Raw genomic sequence first — 14,481 nt, 5'->3', positions numbered from 1 at the left:
ACACTTGTGAAAAGATGTGGATAAGTCTGCAGGTGAAACTAGAATATGAACATTCTCAAGGTACTATTTTAGGTGTGTGAGAACACAACAGAAGTGGCTAGAAAGTAATCCACTTTTCTATATAGGCAATGAAGTGAAGGCTGGGAGGAGGGACAGTTTGAGAGGTGGTACAGGGCAAGGCTGAGCTAGTTAGTGGCCCAGCAATAGGTTTCAGAGTAGGAGGATGTCTCAAGACACTGAACTTGGGGTAGAGCTGAAAAGGACTTACGGGTTATAGTTCATTGTTTAGCACACAGTGTAAAAAGCTTGATGAGTTAGAGTAAGTAGTCTGCTCTTTGGAAAGGATGTGATAGTCAATAAAAATAATTCTAAAATAAATGTCTTAACTCTCTAACTGTTTTGTTAAGATTTACTTCATGCCTTTTTAAAATGAATTTTTTTAGATGCGTTGAGAACTCCTTTTTAGCATATCTGCTCTCGCAATGAAAGGCTGTGCATAATAGTCTAAGATAGCCTTATAAAATGAAAGACTCAAATTTTCTGGCTATTTTCAGACATTCACCATTTTGAATTAAGTGTACAAGTGTTCTGGGTGCCCAGTTTCAAACAGACAATTCCAAAACTCAGCATAACTATCAAGGATGTAATGATGCCAAGGGGTTCATCCTGTGTTAATATACCATGAGCTGATGTATGAGCTGTAATTTCAGTCTTTTTTTTAGATTTGTTTATCCCAGCCTCCCAATTCCATTTCACATTCTTTCCTTAGACTTCCTTCCAGACTTGCACAGCCCTTTTCATTTGTGCAGTTTGAGTCAACATTTGCTAGTCCTATTTAATTTCTTTCCAGGGTTGTACTAGATAGTTACCAGTAGATTTAATGCTCAAATTTTATGCATCTGATCACATATTCTCATCTTTATTTGTATGTGTCTCTTGCGCCTTTTTCCTTTTCTTTGCTACCCATTGGTTGAAAATATTAGTCTCTATTATTTCTTTGTGTGTTCTGTTGATGCTGGGCTTTGATGCTTTCTCCTTTCTATGTCTACCACAGATGGTCCATCACATCTTCCATGTTGTGATGTTTGGTAGTACTTTGACTTATGGGCATCTTCCTTGTTTCTGTCTCACAGCATCTTACAAATTTCCGTATTAATTTCCTTTCACTTTAGTTGCTCACCTACAGTTCAATTTTACCTGTCAGGGCAGGAAAGAAATACGTGTTCTGCTCAGTAATTATTTTATTCTGAAAATTATTAACTTTAATCCTATGCAGTAATCATGGTTTGAGAGTTATTATATTCTTTGCAAATCCAGGGTATATTCATTACTGTAGTTGATTTTCTACTTTAACTTTGAATGTAAAAGCTAAGTTCTGTTTTGGGGATGTGACATAAATTCTGTATCAGTAGTTGCAGGTGTTTTCACTGTAATCCGCCATTAATTAATTTGTTCAGACTGTGTCCTCTTAAGAATCTTAAGAAAAAGCTACAAGGATTTAGGAACTTATTATTGCTCAGTCTTTGGTTTACTTTTTTATAATTATTTGCAGAAAAATCAATTTATTTGCTAAGTAAATAAATACGAATTTCAGCATTCATTTCACTAGGCTGTAAGTCATGCTCCTGTCAGAACCACTTGGGAAGTTTACACCAGTCAAGATTTTGCCTTATTTCCTCCACTATGTCTTTTCCAATGCTGCTGTGGTTTTTAAGACTATCTATGAATAATCTGGCATCAGTTTTCATTTGTCTTAAAAATGTAGTAGGAAAAAAATTTATATTCATAGGAAAAGTTACATAAAATCTTGTTTAACTCTCCAGAAAAGGTTATTTTCATGTTCTGTGTAATCACCTCCTAGAATTCCACCACACTTTCTGAAAGTCTCACTGAAATTTAGCATGTTTCATTTTTGTATGCATGAACATATGATTGTCTTGTTTTCCCCTTCAGTCTCAGTCTAAAGAAGGTATGGAAATGTTTACTCTTTCTGAAATCATTCTCTCAGAGTTAACATAGGATTTTAATTTTTTTTGTGCATAAAATTTCATTACAGACACTGAGCCATAGTCTAATCAGTAGAACATCAGATGGTGGTGCTGCTTTTCAGATAAAGAGAAAAATTCAATCATATGGCAATTTTCTATGAGTAATTATATTGGACACACTGCTAAGTATAAAATTAAGTGATAAAGTGACTTATGAAATAAAGTCTTTTTTGCTTAATTCAACCCTGTATTTTAAAAATTTGTTTGTGAAATAGTAAATAATCTTTCATTCATCAATTCTTGCATGCTCTTTCACTGAGGTTGGAAAATGCTGTTGTGCAGAGCCCTGAGAGGTTTATTTGCTACCTTTAATATACTTACCTCTAATAGGTATGCATATACCTTGGGCTAAACTCGCAGTGCTGATCCTTCGGTCTTGAATGAATAGAGTCTTAAGTATCAGTAAAATGGATGCAAAGACTGTAATGAATGTTTGAAATAATGTGAAAACTTTTTCAATATTGTAATGATTGCAAGTTCTCAGGTTTTCAACTCTGCTTAAAGTAATGTGAAGCTGCAAGTGCTCCATACTGGTGTTTTTCCTGTTTTTCTTGCTGCTCCATTTTAATGTGTGGTTCTAAGCCATGATTGCTTCATGCTGCTTAAATCTGAATGTTAAATGTGGGATCTGTAACACTTAGTACTGTGGGGTGTTTTGAGAATTTAAAATCAGACTTTATTTGACTGTACCAGTTTCCCTGTGATACAAAGATCATATTCAACATACTTTCTGTTTAAGTTGAGAGGATTTGTGTACACAAACCTTGGTGTTAGTTTGGCACTGCCAGGCTGCAGGAAATGAATTAGAAGTAGAAAACAAAGAAAATACAAAATATGAAAGAGAAGAGGACCCATATCACACAATCATAGAATGATTTGAGTAGGAAGGGGCTCTAAAGATGATGTAGTCCAATCTGCCTGCCACAGGTAGGGGCATCTTTCACTAGATAAGTTGCTCAAAGTCCCATCCGATCTGACTTTGAGGACTTCAACAGTAGGATATTTACAAATTCTCTGGACAATCTCTTCCTGTATTTTACCACTCTTATAAAAATTTCTTCCTTACATCCAACCCCAATCTACCCTTAGCAGCTTTCTAAATGGTAAAAGAAAGCATTTCCTTTTCTTCATACCAGTGTGCATAGGTGGCACCTTTCAGCTTCTGCAGTAAGTAGGCCAAGTGTCCTACAATTACCAAGCTCCTATGGTACCAAATCCCGAACTGCTAATGCAAGCTCTTGCACTTATCCTTGGAAAAGGATGAATTGTGTTCATGGGAGCTTTTTTATATGAAGACCTTAAATGTTGTGTTACTCTCTAAAAAAAAGTTGAGGTATTTCTGTAAAGAAAGGAGTGAAATGATGCTATTTCTGCCTGTGATTGTGGAAAGCTTGGTCTGAAAATTTTTTGCATGGGTGTTGAGGGCAGAAGGATCTCACTGATGAGATGACAAAAAGGAACTAGCTTTCTGGACTAAGTGGTTAGTTTTACAGTTTTCTTTTTACTATCAGCTATTTTAGGCACACCATTTTTATTCAAGGCAACAAAAGGCATAATTGATCCTGATGAATGTTTTAGAGATGAGGATGACACCTAAAAGAACCAAAAAGCATTCATTAGAATCAAAACATAGTACACACAAAATAAATAGTAATTAAATGTTGGAACATTCTGGTTTTATATTATTGAGATAAAATAATGGAATCAGTAGATTAACCATTTATTTAAGTACATTAGGCTAATAAGTGTAGAAGCTAACAGTTCCAGAGAATAAATTTACTGGTTTCTGCTTCCATTTTTTTAAAAGTCATAATTGGCATATGCATGTATTTAAGGATATGGGCTTTTTGCTCTGCAGATTCTCTTCAAAAATCTGAGTACTACACCAGCATGGGTTTTATGGTTGGTATAGTCTCATAGAAGACTAGGAAACTAGGAGAAGCTGCTTCAAAAGGATGGGTTTTTTACATTAACTTTAGAGTAGTCCTGTGGTTTGGCTTGTGAGGATGCCTTTCAACACCAGATACATTTGTGCAACCCATTAGCACTTCCAGTTTCCTTCCAGTTGCTTGAAAACATTGGCAGACCTAAGGTCAGTGTAATATTCTATCGGGACTGTTATTTTAGATGTCTGATGTAAGCTAGTTCTTTGAAAAGCTTCATAAAAGTTTTAGGGCACCCCCAGGAAAGATGCACAACACAGGTTTATTTAGGTCATCAATTTTGTTGAAGAAGCTCTAATGCCTTTAGTGTTTTGGATCACCAAACACAATTTGGCATGTGATGGAGATTGTCTTACTGTTAGAAGTCTAATTATTTTCTTGAAAGTAGTGAGGGGGAGATAAGACACAACAAATTAAAACGTGCTTTACATGATCTCACCCTCTTCCACACTAAGGAAAGACCTGATAGAGTGGAACTGCAGGGTTTGTGATGTGCAGCTTTCTCTCCAGAGTGCAGTTGTATTGCTGTTGCATGGAAAGTATATCTGTGCTGAAATCCACAGTCTCTTGCTTTACACAGTTACATGTACATAGTTACATTCATTGCATTTTCAGACTGGAACTCCCCTTGTCACTCTCACCTGTATGGTATCAGAGAGGCTGGGCAGCTGCACAGAAACATACAGCTACTGTTGAAACTGTATTTTACTGTTTGTCCAGGCTCTCTGGACACTCATGTTTGTGGATGATCACTATTCATTTGAGAATGCCATAAGGTTTCTATATTAGCATATAAAAGGCCTGAATTACTTATACCAATCCTTTGATTCAGATGTGCTGATAGGAAGACAGAAAGGAATGGCTCATTGAATGTAGATTTAAAAAAATTCCAATAATGGTATCCTTTTTTGTTTGTTTGGTGACTGTTGTTGTCCCAGGCAAAGAAGGATGCCTTGTAGATCTGACACTGCACTGCAGAGGTAATTAGTATTGGGTAGTGAGGTATGTCTCTACTGTAGTAAGTATTATGTGATGTCAGCTACTTGCTTATTAGATAAATTCTGAATGTCTATTAATCTGAACAAACCAATTAGAAAACCAGCAATGGCCCACACTGTTACACAACAGTGAATTTGGTCTGCTTTGCTTAATTGTTTTTTCCCTAATCTCAGTCTCAGAGGAAAACAAAACTTACCAGGACCTGGGTTTTGCAATTAACAGCATGTTGCACTGAGACATACACTATACATGTTTTCATTGATACTGTCTTCTAGGCAGTTAAAGACAGTGGGGATTTTTTTCAGCTAGTCTGATATTAGGAAAAAATGTGACAGTTTAACATCGTATCTACCAAAATCTTGCAGGAGATAGTAACATTTTATTCTGCATTTTTTAACCTGAAAATCATTATTTGGAAGGATTTTTCTTTCACTTCATGATGAAAGGATGATAAGTCTTGATCTTTTTAAGTTATCCTTGCTGCTACCTTTTCCAGGTCTCAGCACAGAGCCCTTAAAGTCCTCTGGATGTGGAAATAATATCAGAAAATATTTCATTAAGAGTTACGTTAATGCCAGTGAATTTTCTTTTGTGCCATTATATGTGTTCCATTCAGCAATATCTCCAAATTTGGGAGTCTCCAAATCAATGTGGAACAACAAGACACTTTTTTCTCCTTATATAAAAGGAGATATTCAGCCATAACTGAATTGCTGTTTCTCTCTGTGACCTGACAGAGGTGTGTAGTTTCACCTTAGTAGTACACTTGAAGTATCTCAATACAAGAGAAGTGAAAATTCTTACAAGATGCCTATGGACTCCATTTGAGCCTAAGTTAGTCCAGTCAGGGTCTCTCTGTCTCCTGACTCTTTATGTTCTAGAATTTCCTCGTGTAATTTCTTTAGGCTTCAAGTTTTGATTAGCAATCCACTGTCCATTGTTGCTTTATTCATCTAATTAATCAGTTCACTGATTTACTGATCCTAAACACACAAAACCCCCCCAAAACCCACACAAAAAACCTGCAAACCAAACCAATCAACCAACAAACCAAACACTCAAAACTCAACCCATTCGACAAACAAGCAGAAAAGGAGAAAACCTCTCATTTTCATGCACCATCAGATTGAAATTTTAGAATTGGTATTTATTGTTTTGCTTATTCTTGGATTTCTAGATGGTGGGATAAACAACTTTGATTTTCGTGTTTTAATTGAGCCTCTCTGTCGCTATTTTACTTTGTGTTAGAAAGCTTTACCTGTCAAAACCTTAGAGATGCGTGACTTCTCAAAAGCTTTTAAACTTAAAAAGTCGTATCTTGAAAAAGTGCTTGTTAATGGTGAATTCTTAATCTTTAAGTAAACCAACCTAGTGAAGGCATGGCAGTAAGGGCTAAAAAAAAGTCAGCAAATGCATGGCTGAAATCCAGAAATCAGTAAATGAGAAGTGAGGTTTTAAATTCTCACTGATCTCTCTCAATTCCATTGCAAATCTGTTCTGATTCTAATTTTAAAAGCCAACAATAATTTTTTATATCCTGAGAAATGTAAAGGCAGAATACAGACAGTGATGATGTAAATATTTTCTAAGCTATTTTTTCTTAAGTTTTGCTCTATTTACATTTCCCACCATGGAGTATTTCTGAAAAGCTACACTGGAAAACAAGATTCTTCTCAAGCTTTTATTTCCTAAGGTACTCTAGAGATGGCTTTTCTATTTCATGTTGCCTTAAGAATGCTGTACTCCTCACTTAGCAAACAAGAGGTTTCTTCAAAGTTAAATGCAGGCATTAAGTTTCTATCCACAGAAGATACTCAACAAGAAACAACATTATCTTAAACAGAGCATACTAGGAGAAACAGATTACCCAGTCTGTTCCAGTTACTGAATGCTTTCTTCAAGCATTGCTAGTGAACAGTATCTACCTCATTAAGGAAACTTTCTTTCCACTTGGCCTTGCCATTAAACCATTTCTCCTAATTTCCTCATTCAGATTTTCCTATTAACTTAAGGTCATTGCATTAATTTAATGTCATTGCTTAGCTTGCTTTGTTTTAAATGTGAAGTGTACAATCCCTTCTTTTATTGAATTACCCTTTTATATAAATGTGTCTGTCCTCTGCCTCCTTAACAAAAAAACCCAAACAACAAAACAAACAAAAAAACCCCCAAAAACCAAAAACAAACAAAAACACCCCCCCCAAAAAAAAACAAAAAAAAAAAACCAAAAAAAACCCAACCAAACAAACAAAAAAAAAAACAACCACAAAAAAACCACAAAAAAAAAACAAAAAAAAAAAAAAAAAAAAAAAAAAAAAAAAAAAAAAAAAAAAAAAAAAAAAACAAAAAAAACACCAAACAAACAAAACTGAGCAAATTACATATTCTTAATCTGTAGTGTATATAAGTTTATACCAGATTTTATATCAGGAATTTATTATGGTCTCTCTTTGGACCTTTCACTTTCTTATTTGTTAGGCTTGCAAACACAGCCCCAGATCTGGGTGTGGTTCTGATACTTCGTACTGCTTTATGTTTTCTTCTGTAATTCCTCTCACCCAGGTAGTGATGGTCCTTACCAAAATGAGTGATCAGAAGGGGTTAGAACTTTAAGAATAATATAAAGGAAGAAGAACAGGTCTGCAGGTGTTTTGAGCACGTGTCTATGGCAGCTGTTCCCTGAGCTACCCTATACCTGTATGTACTTCAGTTAGCTTGTCCAGACTTGGCTTGTCTGTCTGCTTGCCAGCATGTGGTCACAGGGATGTGCTGCACCATCCAGAGCTGAGTCCCACACAGCCTGCCTGCTTGCACAGTTGCCAGTGACTGGCAAGATGATTAAAGACCATGTTGCAGGTTGGTTGGGGTTTTTTCTTTTTTTCTTAGGAAATAGTCAAAATATGCAGTTCTGCATTTGTACTTAGAGATCCATATGGTCCTAGATGTGCATATGATTTGATTTCTCTGGTCATCTTTGTGCTTCCTGGTATCTTAAGAACTGATGCCAAAGTAACTGTTGAGATGCTCAGCATGCTGCAAGGGCAGCAGTGCCCGGCTAGAAAGCTGCAACTGGGTGCTTGGAACTTGTGAGAGTCACATTACTTTCAGCATTTCCCCCCAGCTTGAATGTCAGCATGCTGGTTCACAGCCCAGCATGAGAAAATGAATAATCTCCTGGGAATGAGACCTTGATATTTTTGTTTTATTTAAGTTTTTCATTCTTAGTGTACTTTTCATAAACTAGGAAAGGTTTTCCTCTGAGAGCAGCAGGCGTCCTTTGTTTCCAAGTGTTTGTGTCTGCAGTTTTCACTGATAAAAATGCTTCACAAATATGTTAGTCTGTGGGTACTCCTGCAACAGAGCCTTCTAAATCTAAGAGTAAGTATATTAATCAGAGATGAGGTTTCAATTTCAAGGAAATCCAAGCTTTTCTCAGATCTTCATTCCTGATCAGCATAAGATTAGTCACAAATAAACAATCTCCCTTTTTCGAGTCTGTTAGCTTGCAAGTCTTCTGTAATCTTTCTTTCTTTGAACATTAGCAGTAAAAGGAGTACACCTTTGTCAGTTGATATATTAAATTACAGCTTGTTTATTTGGTCATTCTCTTTTGCTTTATTTGTTCTCCTTGGTTTGTTTATGTCCAGACAATCTGGAATACTGTGGTAGAAATCTGTGAACAAATCACAGGAGTCAGTATCTTAATACTGCCTCTTCACTGTTTTACTGCTTGACTCTGAATGCAATTCAGTTTTTAATGCTTTCAAGAGTGTTTCCTTTATAAGTAGTTAAATTACATGGAAGCAAAAGAAAACAAAGCATATCTAAGTGTCTAGTTCTATACTGTTTTTTGCAGTGTTGTAATGAGCTGTGACACATGCAATGTGATCAGTAGTACTGAAATGCACACTGAAACCTCTTTGACTTTACTCTCTTGTTATCTCTTATACCTTCCTCCAGGGCAGTAGTGCAGAAGTCTTTTATTTGAGATAAATTTGCAAATTAGAAGAATATTCTTAATTTTTGCCTTCAGTTAAGTAATTTTGTAATTTTAAAGTTTAATCTTTCATAATAGAAAGAAAGTTACCTTTCTTTCTTGGCTTTTGAGCATTTGTGGCTCAATAAAACTTAGCAGAAAGCTATGAAAAAAACCACCAAAACAAAACAGCCAAATAATTAAAAAAACTTGATTTTAAAAAAAGACAATGAGCAAGTTTCCCAAACTTAGTAACATTCAAGCAGCAATATTGTGTCAGATCAAAATCCAGGATATTCACTATCCTTTGTCAGGATATCCTTTGCCAAATCAAAGGAGATTTCTGATGAAAAAATACCAGAGCAGGGGAGGCACATGCAAGGATTTCCAGGAGTGTTTTCTTCAAGTCTAGTCACCAGGGCTCAGGGAGATTTTCTGCTTGTCCACATTTCCATCACTGGATGAGGCAATTAACCAGTTTTTCAGTTTTGTCTTTCAACAATTCAAAGAGTTTGTGGTTACTGTATTAGTATTTCATGCAGGCACTTATGTATCTGGAAAATAAGCCTTACATCAGTTTTTAAAATGTTAACTTTTCTCATTTCTCAGAAGTTTGTTTTTAAGAAGGCATATGGATGATGTTTTAAAAGCCCTATTGTCTTATCTCCCTCCACAATCAATTCCTCCAATGTAGTAAAGGTGGTTTTAGTTGCTGTCTGACCATTCTTTCTCTGCTTGTGTTAGGAGAGAGTGATAGGCTTAGAGAAGTAATCTTAAAAAAAAAAGACATTTATTCTGACAGTGGTATACTGTCCTAAAAAATTTATACATGTTCAGTTGTGCAAAGATCAAGTAAGCTGGTCATTGGGGCTCCAGTAACTGATATAAGCTGTGGAGAAAAAAAGTGGAGAAAAAAAGTTGTTTTGAAACACCAGTTCTAATCTGAGGGTTACAGCAGTAGTCAGTGATTAATTGTAAATGATCTCTGTTGCCTTATTCCAACTCTCAGGCTTCTGACTGCACTTCAAATATGCTGCAAATACAATTGAGAAAACGAAACAAGGGAACAAAAAGAAGTGAGCCATTTATCTCCCTGTGTTTCACTGCATGCTTTGAGCTGATGGGTCTTCTGTGCCTTAATTCTGGCAAGGGGCTCAGAGGGGAAAAAGAAGGAGTGTGTCTCAAAGTGTGCTGGGAATCCACAGCCCCACCATGACAGTGCAGCTCACTGTGATGCTTTTAGCTCTCTTTCCCTCTTGGACTACTGAGCACATACATCAAGGGCTCACTGGGAAGTAAGCTAAAGCTTTCATCCTTCCACATGAAAGAGATTTACCACTTTTCTAATCCATCTAGCAGTGAGTACTGCTTCAGAAAGTCAATTTCTGCTGATGATGAATTGATCGGAAAGGAAAAGATAAAATGTCCTTCTTCCCTACTTGGGTTCTCCTGATGCCACCATTATGCTACTCTGAATGTAGTTATAGTTTGACATGTTCAACACTGGTGTTGAACTTCAAAGCTGAAAGGACTGAGAGGAAGGATAGATCCAAGTCCACACCAATCACGGCCCTGAAGAGAAGATGCTTGAAAGACCTAGAGGAATAAAAGACCACCACCCTCATGTGAGTAACAAGTTTCTCACTGTTGTGAGGAGTCAGCTCTAAACACACAGGACTCGTGGTCGTGGCAATTGGCCCAGATATGTATGGATGCCAAAGTCCTTTTTTTGGACATCTCTGAAACAAAAGTTGAGATTTCACCCCAGGATCTACTTGAAAAGTGTAAGATGCCTTGTTTCTGATATACAACAAGGAGAGCTCTTCTACATTTGAAAATGAACCCAGAATGAGTATGCAGCTTTTGTTTCCTTGGCAATATTACAAAGATAGGTCTGAGGACTGCAGGTGGGCTGCATCCTTCCAATGTGCCAGCCTGATCATCATGACCCAACAGGTGTGCAGTTTACATCTAACAGCATTCTGTAGGCCTGTGGAGACTGAATTGTCTGCCAGCATTATAAGACAGTTTGATGATGCAGAGGTCAGACTTCTATAACCAATAAAATGTCATCAAGAAAAGAAAAATTTACATGTGAGAGCTGCTATAACTATTTTAAGACTGCCTGTGGAACAAAGATAAGGCCTCCTTGAACAGGAGTCACTGAGAAATTTCCAAGCAGTTGAGGGGAAGATGATTAAAGTTGTGAAATGCAGATTTCTCTTCTGCCATTAACTCTAAGAAGAACTGTGTGTATGTTTGGAATGGAGAGGGGAGTTTTAAACGAGCTTTTGTGTTTTCCCAGGCCTCTGGCAGTGGACTGTAACTTTACTGAGGCAGCCAGCACCCCAAAACCCGCTCTTGTTGCAAGTTCTTAATAATGGCCAATTAAGTCTATTACAAAATTAATTATTTATTTGATAGACACAAATTTAACAGATGTAAGACTTTAACTGATGACTTACTACACAGGATAAACACAGAAACACCACTAGTAGACAAACAATACACAGCATTGAGGTACTTATATTACAAAGAAGAAATAGTATAGATTAGGATTAAATGTATTTTATCATCCAGTTGCTGATGGGACATGCAGGTGATTCTTCTTCTCAATTTCCAGAAAAGTATACGGGGAGATGCATCCAAACTTTGTGGGAGAAGCCCTGCACATTTCTGTGCCTGTTATAATTTGTGTAGGTGTTACAGTATAAATCAGTGACTTTCAGTCAATGATATTTAAATTTTCTCTCTCTATACATCTTCTCTCCAGACCAAGATGTTTATTCTCAGCTGGGGGTCCCAGTCCCAGTCCTCTTGGCACCAAAAATAACCCCCTGTTGGGTTATCTTACCTATAAACAACATCTGATGTCTTATTACAGAAGGGAAGGGGTGAGGAATGTCCTGCCACAGTGCATCACTTCAGAATCAGATTGATCACTCTGATGTCTTCAGGCTTAGCATTGTTTTATGGCTCTTGATCTAAATATGCATAGTAATTTCTCCTGACTTAAGTATGAAGACTTGCAGGGGCTGTATTATTCTGTAATCTGTAATTACTGTATTCACAGTAATTATTTCTTTAAACCTAATTTCCTCTACTGAAATGAAAGGTGCATCTTTCTTTTCCTCCAGTGAGACAGGAGGCCAATCCTGCTTCCAAAATGTTTGTATTTAAACGTAACAAAGTTGAATAAGTTATCCTGAAGGACTGAAAAGATGTGTAGGTAAATAACATGTGGTACAGGGACTGGAATAACTTAAGTAGTCCAGGAATGAGACATTTCTTTTAGAAGTACATGAGCCCTGTGTTTGTCTATGAACCCAGATTGAATCCTTTAAGAAAGTAATAGTGAATGCAGGTGGCAGGGGAGTCTGCAAACCATGAGCAGGCATAGAATGAAAACTGTGCAGTGTAAGCAGTAATAAGATGTCTAATTACTATTTGTTTAGAGAGGGGGAAAAACCTTTTTTACTGAAAGCTCTTAAAATACACTGAGGTTAACAATGTAGAAAGCATTACTTATAGTCTGCAAATTTAATTTTTGACTATGGTCTTAATTTGCTTGTCAGCCTAAGTTAGAAGAGCTGTTAATGTTAAGTTTGTGCTGTTGAACTGTCAGAAAGAGTTATGGTTACACAGCAGTGTGGACACGTTAACAGCTTTTGTTAATGACAGCATTCCCTTTCCAGTCAACAGACTTTGACACAGGAGTTGGTGATTTGAAAAGGAAGTCTACTTTTCCTGTCAAAGTATTGTTACAGCCTAATCAGAGTCTCTGAGTTGGAGTTTGTTACCTTCAGCACCAAAAGACCCTGGATACTCCTAAAGCAGCCTTGCTACATTTTTATCTCCTTGTTCTCCGCATAGGATAGGGTAGCAGAAAGTCTCTCAGACCTGCCGCATGTTCAAGTCCATTGCTTTGTTTGAGAAAACACCCAGGACTTCAGTGTCCAGCATTCTTTTGCTGGATACCAGTGTAACAACAGAATAATATTTATTAGACTATTTGAACTAATGGAAGCATTTAGCTCAGTCTTTGTTGATTCTTTAAAACATTTATTTGCTTATATTTAAAACACATTTTTAAATTTTGCAAACCTGTGATCATGAAACAGTTGCTGTTCTGGTTGAAATCAACTGGAGACATAAGTCTGCTGCAATTCAGAGATTCAGAATGAGTACAAAATGCCTTATCTATTATGGTAGGAGGTGAGAGTGTGTGTGTGTGGGGGTGTTGGATTTTTTGGAGGTATTTCTCTTTCCTTTGTTCATTACCCGAGTAAGCTTTGTGGTGAAAGAAGGTAAAGCGTGTCTGGAATTTACAGAAGCTTGAAATGGAAGTCAGAAAAAACCGCAAAGTTACACTTCTAAAGGTGATTTCTGTAAAATGTTCTTGGTGCTTGTAATCCGCATGTTGCTGTGTGATGAGATCCAGCTGCTGCCTGTCAGCCTGAGCATGGGTCAGACAGATGGCCTAAGCATGGCCCATTAGTGAAATAAAATGCATTCATGAAAAACAACTACAAGGGAGGCTGTTTACATTTAAAATTCAGCACACATTTAGCTAATTAATAGAGCTCCAGCAAGGGACTCATCACATAACAGCCTTCAGGAATTTATTTATTCTGGACCAGAGCAGCATATCAGGCTCCATTTTGCAGAAAGGCTAAGGTTCTGGTGCTCACATTTGGATTGACAGGTCTGTTTAAATTAGAAATACCCCCCAGTTTTTTACATCTGTACCAAGTTTTAACACATCCAGTCCAAGCCCAGAAACCAGTTTTCTGCCTTACACAGAAGTTGGTTAAAAATTGTTTAGAGCTCCTGAAAAATAAGGAGACATGGTGTTTTAAAAAGCAATGTTTAAAACAGATTTTTCCAGTGATTATCCGTTCAGATGAAGGGTGAATAATGGACCAAAACTCTGTGGAAATTTTATGTGCATAGAATATGCTGAGTTGGAAGGGAACCACATGGAACATTGAGTCCAACTCCTGGCCCTTCACAGCCCCATCCCCAAGAGTCACACCATGTGCCAGAGAACATTGTCCAAACACTTCCTGAGCTCTGTCAGGCTGGTGCTGAGACCACCTCCCTGGGGAGCTGTTCCAGTGCCCAGGCACCCTCTGGGCGAAGAACCTGTTTCTAACATCCAACTTCAACATCCCCTGGCAGAATTTCAGGCCATTCCCTTGAGTCCTGTCACTGGTCACCACAGAAAAGAGATCAGTCTTTGCTCCTCCTGTCCCGTCATGAGGAAGTTGCAGATCACACTGAGGTCTGTCCTCTTCTCCAGGCTGAACAGACCAAGTGACCTCAGCTGCTCCTCATACCTCCTCCTCAAGGCCCTTTGCCATCTTCAGTGCTGTCCTTTGGATGCTCTCCAATAGCTAATATCTTTCTAATATCATCCAAAACTGCACACAGTTATTTACAGTTCCAGCATGTAAGTCTGTATTGTAAAAAAAATCTGCTGGTGCTGCCTTGCCTTCTGTGAGGGCTGGGCTTC

General features: G+C 37.4%; 1 protein-coding gene across 5 annotated transcripts in view; it reads left to right on the top strand.

Moving 5' to 3' along the window:
• CADPS2 (calcium dependent secretion activator 2) overlaps window positions 1-14,481 on the top strand; it is a gene marked incomplete at its 5' end in the record, with an annotated part of 283,646 nt that overhangs the window by 57,917 nt on the left and 211,248 nt on the right. The window contains one exon of one of the 5 annotated variants that reach the window (XM_083860058.1): window positions 7,748-7,846. The exons of the other annotated variants lie outside the window; for them this stretch is intronic. Within the exon in view, the coding sequence (XP_083716184.1) occupies window positions 7,838-7,846 (9 nt within the window). Of the gene's footprint in view, window positions 1-7,747; window positions 7,847-14,481 lie in introns of those variants that run through there. 5 annotated transcript variants of the gene reach the window in all.

Source organism: Zosterops lateralis, assembly GCF_965231275.1.
Source record: "Zosterops lateralis genome assembly, chromosome: 4".
NCBI classification, from domain to species: Eukaryota; Metazoa; Chordata; class Aves; order Passeriformes; family Zosteropidae; genus Zosterops; species Zosterops lateralis.
The sequence above is the reverse complement of the archived record's forward strand: the minus strand, read 5'-3'. Positions and strand labels throughout refer to the sequence as shown.